Source organism: Ambystoma mexicanum, chromosome 7q (assembly GCF_040938575.1).
Source record: "Ambystoma mexicanum isolate Mex_15411 chromosome 7q, UKY_AmexF1_1, whole genome shotgun sequence".
NCBI classification, from domain to species: domain Eukaryota; kingdom Metazoa; phylum Chordata; class Amphibia; order Caudata; family Ambystomatidae; genus Ambystoma; species Ambystoma mexicanum.
The window spans coordinates 851,079,821-851,092,739 of NC_090941.1; the positions used below are offsets into that span (position 1 = coordinate 851,079,821).

At 44.9% G+C, this 12,919-nt stretch overlaps 1 protein-coding gene across 4 annotated transcripts in view; it reads right to left on the bottom strand.

Moving 5' to 3' along the window:
* CEP295 (centrosomal protein 295) overlaps nt 1–12,919 on the bottom strand; it is a 721,329-nt gene that overhangs the window by 541,865 nt on the left and 166,545 nt on the right. For all 4 annotated transcript variants that reach the window (XM_069639287.1, XM_069639289.1, XM_069639288.1 and 1 more), the window contains exons 12-13: nt 12,572–12,739; nt 10,782–10,997 (exon numbers count right to left, since the gene is read on the bottom strand). In XM_069639287.1, coding sequence (XP_069495388.1) covers nt 10,782–10,997; nt 12,572–12,739 — 384 coding nt within the window. The remainder of the gene's footprint in view (nt 1–10,781; nt 10,998–12,571; nt 12,740–12,919) is intronic.

The following is a 12,919-nucleotide window of genomic DNA, read 5'->3' on the forward strand; positions in this document are numbered from 1 at the left end:
TTGAAATTGAGCAGGTACAGCTAGTGGTGGGAGCTACTCTGGATATAAACGATAAACTGATTCAAAAGACCTTCTTGTTGGGTAAGAATTAGCTCATTTACCAATGGTGAGTTTAGCTATATAATACAAGTATCCAGGTGCTCTGTATCTGGAACGGAAACTCCTTAAATGTCTGCAGTGCCCACTAGTGCCAGTGCCGGAATTTCAGCAAGAATGGTCAAGATTTTTGACACATTCAAACAAATCAAATGCTCCAAGCCCAACATACTTTTATCCTAAATTGATGGGACTCTGGGGATGGGCCCTTGTTATTCAGCCTATTACCCATAGTGCCCTCCAGTTTCAATCCCAGATGCTCCACTACATGCAGCTTTTGTGTAGTAGCACAGGATATTTGGTGTGGAGTTCTGGGGCCATCCCTTTATCAAATGAGAAATTATATTGTGCCTCCCATCGCAATAAATATATGTATATTGACCTACTCCAAGCTGCTTATAAGTCGCTTGCGAAGAAATCCGTGTTGCAAGGTCCTGACCTTAAAATCAATGTAAGTTGCCATTTTAGGTCAATGCGCCATTTTAGGTTCCCTTTGTAAAGTCACCCTGTGAGTTACAATGGTGGACGATGTCATTCCGAAATACAACATGGCTGTCTTGACCTCTGAATGTAGCTAATATGCAACTTGCCTGCAGGCCACTTGTTGAGGTCGTGAACTGAGACCTTGTCCTTCATTGACCTGTGTGTAAAGGATTACTCGTGCAATGAAACTAATCCACAAGCATATGTTAAGAACAATAACAATGTATTCAAATACTGAACGTAGAACACTACATTGTATTAATGTTTGAGAAGACCTGCATGGGACATCCCAGAATACACAGTTGCCGTATAGGTTTGTTGATATATGTATTAAAAGCAAGCCAGTTACATGTGGATGTCCGAAACTCAGCATGAACCCTAGATCGGTGATGTATTAGCGGAATATTAACCCGAAGTAGGGCTGGACATCGTGCTCACGGAGTATAAAAGATCAATGCATTCTAATGTACAGCGTCTCTCACTGAACCACGCTGGAGTTTGTTGTGGTGCACCGAGGGCCGATAGCTATCTGATTTTGCTCGGTTATTCGTAACTGGATTCAGTATAAAATAAAGTACTTTGTATGTTCCTTTGTAACCCGTGTTCAGTGTATTTCCTTTTGGGGGTACTTGGTCTCGATATTTTGATTTCAAACCTTGGTGCATTGCTTGAAGGCCTGTGTAAACGGTTCAACAAATCCCTTATACCCAAAGCCACTCTGGGATACAGAGAAATCAGGGGAATATCCTCTACTTGAGATTTTTCCACCCCACACCCCACTTCAGGAGAGGTTCTTCACCACTTCGGAGTACAGTGGTATGTGTTCTGAAGTAGACTCCCCCTCAATGGGGCCCCAGATGGATTTGTGGAACTCGGGATCTGCTAGATCCACATGAGCAAGATCCGCCCCATCAGACCCTGGGGTTAGTCCTGGGTTTGGCTCACCCTCCCTTCGCCGCCAAGTTACTTCCAGATTGCTCTATTTCCCAGGCCAACAACCCCGGCCTACCGGGAGCTGCCCCACATCTTCGTTCAATGCAATTTGTCGAGACGTTAGCTCCCCCTCTAGGAATCCCCTTGATGTTCCAATCTATCCATCTATAGTAGGTGTATGTGAAGATAATACAACTCCTCTCCCTACGAGTGAAAGCCAAAAAGCTTTTACTGACTCCACATTACTTCCCACCGAAGCTGCCCCCACAACCAAACCCAGGTAAGATAAAGCCCCCCCCCCCCAAACCCTCCAGCAATACTTGCACCTGTGGAGATTTGGTCTCAAGCTCTTGATTTCCCTAAAGGGGAAAACCAATCAGCCTCAGAATGGGGATTCAGGGGGGTCCCATTTGTATTTACAGTTGAATCAGACATTGGTTTGGTAGGAGCCACCAATCGCTGATAACCGTCTACCATTATCGGAGATAATTACGCTGTAAATTGAGAATTATGGGCAGCTCGAATACTCCGAATAGGTGGCCTACGCACCACTGGTTTCTACTTAATCAGTTTCGTTCTTTTCACAGGAATAACATTATTTAATAAAATCTTCCATTATTTCCGCCTCTACCAGCAATACCCCACCCGGTGCAGGAAACCCACCACTTACCGCTGGTAGATTATCGAATCAGTGAGTGAATGATGCAGTATATTACCAATCAGGGGTGGAGTAGATGCCAATACATCCACCCCTAATCCAGGAGGTACAGTATTAGTAGATTCTGGTGGTCCCTCAGGGGCAATAACACCTGAAATGTATCGGATGAGTTTTCGATGACAATTGGTTTCAACTTGTGTTCCATCGCCTCCACCCTCTCAACAATTGGGCCTAGGCCAATAGGGTCAAGTCGCAATTCAGACTCAATACCATCTAGTTTACAGTTCATCTCAGCCATCAGGGCATTGGTGGGTTTTAATTCTGCCCAGATGTTATCATATAGTGCAACAAATGAATTCAGAACCATGTTGAGGGCAAAGACAGTTGGATGAGTCAACCAAATTCTCTCATCAATCACCTTCAAGGTATGATGTATGCAGGGAACACACATTGAGCACCAGAGTTCCCCCAATCCATGAATAAGGGATTGCCCATGTTCCTCCGAGTTGTTTGCAATATGATACCCATCAATTAGGTTGGTAAGGGCAGTAGATGAATCCTGCAATGAAGCATCACAGGTCTGTTGAACCACACTTTCCACATTGTCACAGAGATTGTCTCGTTCAACTGCTTTGTCAGAAAATTCAATAATACCGATGTCAGTTATGTCTTTCTGCCGACCAAAATAATCCTGCGAAGTCATAACGGAATGGTCCGACATTGCTTTCCCTCTTACTACTGAGCACATTTTTAGTTCCGTACTGGTTGTAGCTGATTTAATAAAGTAATGGTCCATAAACCTTTGCCCTGAGATTGATTGGAACGGGCGGTTTCACCTAGGCGTTTTGAGCAGGGCCTTTGGACTGCAGAGAGAAATACCCACATGGGCTTTTTATCCGTAACTGGGGCTTGGGAAGTACGGCTCAGGGTAGCAGAGAGGTGCCGGATTAAATTGTTCATCAAATTTATATTTAATGGTGGTACTAATTGGTCCTTATTATAATTTCCAGCCACCACCTCTAGGGCCCAGGTTCACCCCAGGGATTGTTGTAGGAGAAACCTACAAAGTAAAGATGACACAAGTGGATGAGCCTTAGAGTTGCCATCCAATTCCACAGGGCCCCCAGACAATTCCAGGTTTAATGAGGTGGCAATGTTATCTAATCGAGTACCCTGGCCCGTTTGGCTGCGCAGCCCAGAGCGCATTGTGGCAGCTACTTGTTTCAACAAGCAATAAAAGCCCTGCGTACAACCCGGATCTAAGGTCTGGTAGCTACCCAGCAGTCTCTGGGAAAGTGTTTAATCAACAAATTCCAGAGATCATCCCACTATTAATTGCACAGTATTCATACGCCCATTTCCGGCCAATCGCGTGTAATATATAAAGGCTATTAAGTAGAGTTAACTGCAAGTACAGGTAGTACACCTATCCAGTTACTGGGCGTCGCCCGGTCTCCAATATGCCTCGGTTGGCCGCAGTAAGATGCACCTCATACAATACCATAATATTGTTTCTCATTTATCGCTTTGCATACCTCAGTTTACTCAGATAATGATTTGTAAACAGCTGAACTTCCAGCGCTAACGCAGCTGCGCGAGTCACTGTGCACTGATAACAGCTGATGTCTGTTATCCGGCGATCCACTCAGGTCTCAGGCAGCATGAGGCCGCCTGCACTGGCGATCACAGGGCTGTGCTCCGGACACCAGTGACCCGACGGCGAGATCACCGAAAAGGCTCTTCAAGATCACCTTCCTCGGGATGCAAACGGGAGCACAGGGCACGAGGGTTTGTCAGACAACGCTACAACAGCACCTAATTAGATTAGAGGAAAGGACCTCGAGGTGTGAGCGCACAAACAGGAGTCAAGCCGCACCAACCATACGTTTACAGAGGCTGCTTCCGACTCAGTAGTACCTCAGATCCTCTCCCGTAGCCATTGCTGGCTGAAAAAAAGTTAGATCACACCTTATATGTAATCACAATTGTAACACTATGCTTGCAGATACACAGACCAAAGTATAAACCTCATTGTCAAAACCTTTTCATACACATTCAGTATAGGTCACAGCTATTCTCAGGGAGTGGTTACTTTCACAATTCCATTCAGGAATCCTAGGGCAGTAGACCCTACCAGTTGTACAGTGACTAAGTACAAATCACATAAGTCAACTGGACAATATACTCTGAATAGTGGAACACTTATTCCAGGTACAGTAAAAACCTATAACTATTTTTGTGATAACACAAACTTCTACTAGGCAAGTAAAACCTAAGTATGTAATATTCAATTACAGGTGTTTTTGAGATCAGTGAAACACAGATTGAGATGAGCAGTAACTCTTGTAACTTATTTTTGGATGGCACACATCTAACTCAAGGCAAGGAAAACCAATATATTTTTTCAAATCTCCCAATTAAGTCTAGGTTAGACCTTTCCCCAATACAAATTACTTGCGTACGACTTCGGAACAGTTAGAACCAAAGTCAATGGGTTTGATAGCACAGGGAAAATAAACCCTAATGTTACACTTTACTGAACAACAAAGCTTTTTTTTTTTTTACAAAATTATAAATACAAATACAATTTTGATTAAAAAAAAACTTGCCACTAGAACACATCCGCTTGTAGCCATATTTAACAGGATTGCAGTGCCCCCACCCCCCCCCGGTGCATTTTTTTCCAAAACAATCTCAGGATTAACCTGCACATACTTCAACGAAAACAGTTATTTTGAACTGAAGCCAAATAAATGATCCCACCAGATATTAAAGGACCATAAACACTCCGGTGTAAGGATGAGAAGACTTACTTTGGACTACATGAAAAATAAAACCTTTATACATAGCGTGACAGTCCCCTCCCACCTCTCCCCTGGTCACAAACCTCCCACCTGCCCAACAAAAAAGAAAAACAGCCAACAAAATAATTAAAATGTACATTTATTCTACATGGAACTATAGTACAGCAAGTGATCAAACTTTTTAAAAATACAGATTTTTTTAAAACTCTTTATTAAAAATTTCCAACACTCAAACACCAACAACAATAACAAACATTACACTACAACTGGCACTTCGTGTTGGGATCCGCACTCTCCTCAGTCTCCTTGGCGCGTCGGCTTGGCTGTCTCCTCGTCCACCTATTATGTTTGGTATTAGACATCCCGGGCCCCGCATTAGGCCCTTTGCAGCATGTCCACAGCCCCCTCCGAAATCCCTCGTTCACCTCGTCGCAGTGAGTTCAATCCGCCTTCAGCCCACTGGGGCTTGTTGTGTCTTGCCCTTCCATGCTATTAAACAGATCCTGTATGAGGGAATTCCATTCTAGTAGTTTGGCCCCACTCTCCCCCTCTCCCATCTGTGCCGCTCTGGTCTACACTGATGTTTCGGCTATTGTCAATTTTTTCAGGTCTGCCCACCACATTTCTGCTGATGACCCTGAGCTTGAGTTCCACGCTATCGCTATACGGCGTTTCGCTAGAATACACATTAGGTCTTTCATTTTCGCTGTCTATGTCCATTGATTGCCGCCCTTCCGGAACAGCCGAAGGAGACGAGATTCTGGCGATCACGCTTGCATTTGGATCCCTCCTGCCTCCGCCCTCGTTTTCACTGTGTACCAAAAGTTGAGCATCACCGGCCAGGACCAGAACTTATGCATCATATTCGCCTGCTCTGCCGCACAACGTGGGCAGCTTCGGGCTTCTTTGTGTCCCATGTGCGATATTCTCTTGGGTGTGAGGTACACCCTATGCAAGAGGTACTGCTGCATTTGCTTTAATCTCACATTTCTGGAAACATTAGCATACTGAAGTGTCCTGCTCCACTCCCCATCAGTGAAGGTCTTGTGGAGTTCCTCCTCCTATCTAGTCCTTGCTGGCAGCGCCCTGTCATTGCTACACAGGAGCAGTTCATAGAGTCTGGATATCGTGTATCCTCCCTCATGCACATCGTACCAGGCGTCCAGTACTCCCTCACGGTCTCCTTCTCCCGGCAATGCCTTCCACATCCTCTTGATCCTCTGTATCATACTGTTGTACAAAAGTGTCCGCTCTACCCACTGTCCTTTCCATAGATCTGCATGAAGTAGATGGCCAGGCATGCCACGTGAATGTCTACTAGTACCACGAAGGGGGGTGGGAGGGTTTGTCTAGAGTAGGGGTCACGCGCCCCTTGAATCTTCCACGGTCTCCTCCACAGAGTCAGGCCCAGTTGAACTATAGTAGGGAGTGGTGTGGTTAGAGCCTTGTCTATCCATGGGAGTTCCCTCAAGTAATAGTGTCGTATCGCTGGCTGAAAGGGCAGTGCATCTATAGAAGTGTCATCCCCCAACCATTTAACAACGAAGTGGAGTTCTCCCGCCAGATAGTAGCGTTCAAAGTCTGGTAGCTTGATTCCCCCCGCCCCCCAATTCATAATCTCCCTGTAGTGTGTTCAGCGCCATCCTGTTCCTCCCCCCCCCACCCCACCCCACCGGAACTCCCTCACCAGTGTGTGTAGCCGTCTAAGGGCCTGGGAATGATATATGGAATTTTAGTAAAGTAATACAATAGGCGGTGCAGGACCGTCATCTTCAATAGGGCTGCTCTTCCCATCATCCCCAGTGGGAGTGTCGGCCAGAACAGCATGGCTTTTTCCATTTTGGCCAGGGCCGCCTGTGTATTAGCCATATGCGTTGCTGTGATGTATGTCCACTCCCAAGCAGTGGAAAGTGATGGTGTTCATGTGAGTCCTAGGCTCGGTAAATGGTCATGGGCAACCTCCCTCAAGCCTGCCGGGGGGAGGAGGGGGGTTGGCATGGATTTCTTTTTGATCGGGAGACCCGACAGTCTGGCAAATGCCCCCACTGCTTATAGCAGGTCTGGCATGTTTTCCCTTGGGTTCCCAACATAGAGGAGTATGTTGTCTGCATAAATCGAAATTAAGTGTACTACCCAGTCTATTTCTATTCATGCGTTCCCGTACTGTGCCCTAAGGAAAACGGCTCCAAAGCCAGTATGTATAGCATCGGGGAGAGCGGGGAGAGCGGACATCCCTGCTTCGTACCCCTGCCAATCTTCCACCCTTCAGATGTGCCTACCCGTTTTCACCCTTGCGCTGGGATCACTGTAAAGGCCCCAGATCCAGCAGAGAAACCCCTCCCCTATCCCAAAATAGGCAAGAGCCCCCTGAAGCCAATCCCAGTTCACTGAATCGAATGCCTTAATGGCGTTAAGGGACGCCACCACGCGTTCCCCCGTTCTTGGTTCGTGCTCTCAATAACATGGTGCAGTCTGCGCAGTTTCCATGTCGTGTTTCTCCCTGGTACATATCCCGTTTGGTCTGGATGCACCAGCGTGGATATGACCAGCTTGTGTCGTTTCGCTAGGGCTGCGGTCAGGATTTTGGAGTCCTGATTGATTAGGGAAAATCGGTCTAGAGGAGCTTACGCGGTTTCAATACGGGTATGATGACCGAGTCCGATAAGCTGTGTGGCAGCCTTCTGTTAGGCAAAGTTTTTATGTAGTACTCTCTGGTAACACTACAAACAACTCAACTACAGGTATAGGAAACCCAACCTTTGGTATAAGCTTGTACTACACAGTTTTGGTAGCGTGTTGAGCAGCCAGGCTTATCTCAAGAGGGATCAATGTGAGCTGTAGTAGAGTTACACAGATTTACAGTTACAAGTATTCAAATAAACTCTTACAATCAAGGTTTCTTGCATAAACAATTATTAATGTATTCATCAGTCTGTTAGAATAAACCTTTGTCAGAAGGGAGCAATATAATAGTAACACTCAAATAGACTTCATGAAATACACACTCTTAATATCTCTAAATCATTAGATACCCTTTTGGGATGGCTCACAGGCAATACCTACACCCACAGGTGACTTCAATTGCTAGGGTGCTGGGGACATTACTAGATAACTATTGCATTTAGAATCATATAGTAATAAGTCAAAAGGGAAAGATCATCTAGAACACAAATATTCTTAAGCAGGCAAATACTTCTGACCAGAAAGAGTCATTCAGTACAATAGGCTAGGGCTAAGTCAATGGGCAGAAGTCTTACATAGGATGTAGCACTTCTGGGGGGTAAATGGAAAAGTCTTCGCACAATGTTTGAATAGTCTTTAGAGAAAAGAAGAATCAAATGTAGGGCCACAAGCTGATTAGACGTGAGTAGTATAAAATGCAAGCAACTCTACAGCAAGAGGTAAGTTCTCTCAGACTTTGCACAGTACCTTTAAAGATGAAGAAAAGATGCAGATGACGACTCCTGTTCCTGTGCAGCTCTGCAGGTCTCACTGTTCCTGGGCCTCAGTCGTGGGGACAAGAGGGAGGACGTTGGGGGACTCCTGCAATGCACTGTCAAAACTCGCAACCGGCAAACTTCACTTTCAGTGGCTGTTCAGTGTTTCAACTCCTTGCGTCTACCGCAAACAACACTGCGATTCCTGGCTGTTAAGATGGACTTTCCTTGCTTCTGGGGTCGCACACTGTGTTGAGGGGACTCGGGCTCAGTCAGTCCTGCTTCCTGGGAGTCCAGGGGATCTTCCTGGAGCTCTTGGCCAGCTTAAAAGCAACACACACAATCTGGTGTTCCTCTCCCTGGTTATATGGTTTCCAGCAGCAACTCTGGTAATTCAACCAGCTTTGAGGTGGATGTCCAGGTGGCTTACTTTGGAGTTGAATGGTACCATCAACTCAAGGGGAGAAGTCATCCTTGCAGGGGCTTCTCTGTCGATGCGAACTTGGTGTTTTACACAATGCAGCTGGGCTTCACCGGGCAAACCAATGGTCCAGCAGGCGTCCTCTTCAAGTTCTTCAGTTCCTTCGTCAAGTGATTTACTCTGCCTTCAAAGCCAAAAGCCGCCCTCGCGTTTTATTCAGTTCTCTCCCAGTCAGCCGGCCAATCACAACAAAGCGCATTTGGGTCTCCTAAGAGACTAAGCACAGGGAGTTTCGGGCAGCTCCCTCACTTCCTACCTACCCCCGATACCCTGGAGCCAGAGGTGGGCTTCACTCATGAATCCCGCCAAAGGCAAAGAGAACAATGGGACCAAACCTGGTTTGGCTCGCAGAGTAAATCTCAAGTAGGACTTTTACACAAAGAAATGGCAAAAAAAAAGACTGCTGCCATTTTGACAAAATGGCACCCTTGGATGCTTTACTGCTGCTGCTGCTAACGTAGCCCGCAGTAAATGCACACCACGGAAGTTAAAAACAAAACAACTGCTACCAGCCATTCAGTGAGGAAAGGGTAACAAAAAATGTTACGGGAGAAGCTAGACAAAGGGGATACTAGGTAACCCCTCCAGCACCCTATTGTAAGAGTGTGTACTGGTCTAGAAAGTTATAATTTAAGTACAGTCAATTTCACTTTACTGCTCTGGTAAACAGTTTATCCCAGGGAAGGCATTTGAAACTTAAGGAAACCTGAAAGACTTCCCTTTGCCACTGCACTGAAGGTGCCGCGTGACACATTGTAGAAGATGATGCCTATGGAGTTCAACATCACATTAAAATACACGAGAGTGGGAAAAAGGGTCTCTCCAGGTTAAAAAAAAAATCAAGTCCTCAAAATCCAGCAAAGTTGCAGGGGGTCTAAGGTGGAGTGAATTAGCACATTTCTGAGAATTCTCCGCAACACACTCCAAAAAGTCGCATTCTATAAATTGTGTTGCTGGGAAAGGGTCAATTTACTTTGCATGGGCGGGAATGGGGGTTCAAAAGTACTTACCTACTTAAGAATATTTGTTAACCCTTGTTTTATTCCCCAACCTTTTCCTTTTGACACCAAACTCAGTATTCTTCTAAATGTACCAGTGATATATTAATGTTCATTGTCCTAGTTATTTAAGTCACCTCAGGGTGTAGGAAGTGTTTTACAACCCTACAGCTCACATTGACCACTCTGGAGAGAAGCCTTGCTGCTCAGTCACTCTACCAACTTGTGTAGTACATGTTTATACCAAAGGTTGTTTTAACTGTTGCCAAGAGGACAAGGCTGGTGCAGTCTCCCACAGGGTACTGCATACAATCTTGCCTAACACTCAAGATATTGCAGACCACTCAGAAAGAATGTGGTAAGAGTAGTCTGTGGCCTTAGGCATTCTGATCATATAACGCAAGCCCAACAGTCTATACACTGGCTGCCGGTTCAACAGCTTATGCCCTGTAAAATTCTTACCATGACATAAATGTGTGGCTGATATAGCTCCTCCTTACTAAGTTGAAAGATTGTCTAAACCCCTCAACATTTGCTCTCTTCGATACACCAAGCTTAATAAACTCTTCCAACCTAAATGCAGATTGAAGAATTTTGGAGGTACTACTTTTGATTTCTATGCTCCTTCTCTATGAAGCTCCCTGCCCGTCATCTTTGTAATGTTCCAGCTGCTAGAATTTAAAAAAAGGTGTTCACATCTTTCTTAAATTGAAACAACTTAATTGTAGACCTTTTTGCGTCATCTCCATTATTGTTGATTTACTCCTCCCTCTTACTGGACTGAAAACCTAAATAAAATGCAGGCAATATGGACAATATGATGTTCTCAACAATAATTCACCCTCTATGCAGTTCATCGGCCCATCCCACCCTAAGAAACTTAAGACTTACTCATAGCTTCTGGTGCAGGACAGTGGTCTGGTCGTCTTTCCTGTTCAGTAATGCATTCAATTTCGAATGGTCTCTCTTCACTAGCGAGGGATCCAGATGGCACTGCTTCATTTACAGATGCTTTTTCACCATTTGATGTACGCTGATCTCTTTGAGACCGAATTCTTTGAAGCAGTTTGCTTAAAACCAATTTTGATTGTGGTTGATGTACACCATCTGAATCAAAAATAAAATGACAAAATGTGACATTGAAGATGCAAAGGCTCATCAATAAGGCTTTAAATTGAAATATGGGCTGTGTTTCAAGGTACTGTAGACAACTATACCTTCTACAAAATAGAAGTCATACATTACTCTCAGTAATCGTATTTCTGATGATTAGATCTGCTTAGATGCACATGCTGTGCATATAGTGCAACGGTAATCGCAGAGTATTGCATCTTTCTTTCGAAGATTTGGTCGTGGCTAACATTATCCCTAAAGTGACATGTAATGTACCCAAAATCCTTCAGCCCTAGAGGTCCCACAGGTTATTGTTCTGCCGTGAGGGAGCCTTAAAGAATGCGTGAGTGAGTAGAGAAGAAAGGAAGATTTAAGATGTCTATGTTCCTTCTACTCCATGGGGGAGGAAGGGCGTGCCCATGTAAATCTAAACAGATACAATTATCAGAAATAAGATTAGTGAGTAATGTATGCTTCTGATGCTTGTGAATCTGCTTAGAACCACATGAGGAGTGTTAGGGAGAATTCTCAGGAATGTGCTACTTCCTCTCTACCTTAGAGACTCCCAGCAACTTTGCTGGATTTTAAGGACTTTTTAACCTGGAGAGAGCAAGACTCTTTTCCCCCCACCCTCTCATGTATTTTAAATGCGATTTTTGAACATTGTTTCTTTTGGTTGTGGAGTCAGAAAAACTCCATAGCCATCATCTGTTACATTGTGTCACAACACCTTCAGTGCAGTGCCACAGGGAAGTCTTTCAGATTTCCCCAAGGTTTAACTTCTCTTCGATAAACTACTGTTTCCAAGAGCGCTAAAGTGAAATTGACTTTACTTACATTGTAACTTTCTAGACCCAGCACACACGATCTTACAATAGGGAGCTGGAGGGGTTACTTAGTATCCCCTTTGTCTAGCTTCTCATGTAACATTTTTATGTTACCCTTTCCTCGATGAATGGCTGATGGCAGTGGTTTACTTTCAACTACCGTGGTGTGCTTTTACCGCGGGCTGCCTTCGCAGCTGCAGTCAAGCACCCAAGGGTGCCATTTTTGCCAAAATGGCCCTGGTCTTCTTTTTTCACCGTTTCTTTGTGGAAATGTCCTTCTTGAGATTTACTCTGCACATCAAACCAGGTTGGGTCCCTTCGTTTGTTTTGTCTTTGGCGGGATTCACGCGTGAAGCCCGCCTCTGGCTGCAGTATTTCTGGCAGGGGCAGGAAGTGAGGGAGGTGCCAGAAACCCCCTGTGCTTAATCCCCTTGGTTACAGGAATGCACCCTCTTGGAAACAGTAGTTTAACCAAGAGAAGGAAATCTAAGACTTCCCTGTGCCACTGCACTGAAGGGTCTGTGTGTCACAATGTAAAGATAATGCCCATGGAGTTTGTCAGACTCCAAAGTTAAAAGAAACAGAATAAATCACATAAATACATGAGAGATAAAAAGTTCTAAAGTCCAGCAAAAAAGCTGGGGGTCGCTAAGGTAGAAGGGAAATGGCACATTTCTGAGAATTCTCCCCAACAGATATTTCTAAATGACAAAATGTTGCATAATCCTTTACATAACAAACCTGTGGCCCTAACGGGTTGGGCAAGTGCCTCACTCTCATCTCCTGGTAGCTCAGTCTGCACCACATGGTTGGGGTCCAAGGAGATATCCAACTCCTCATCTTCCGTTCCTACAGATGGGGCTGGCAAAGGCTCTGGTTCCAACTGCAAAACCATTTCTCCTTTCACTTCTGGAAAACAAATAGATAAAGAAGTGAGAGATAAATATGTAGCAATGTACACAGTCTACCAATGTGTTGTTTTTCAGAGCCACTGCTGGTGTATGGTTCTATGAAGGCAGCCGAGTGGGCCTGCAAAGTTTTTTCCACCCAAACATCTAACAAAACTCAGTAACGAAGCAGAGCACTAAG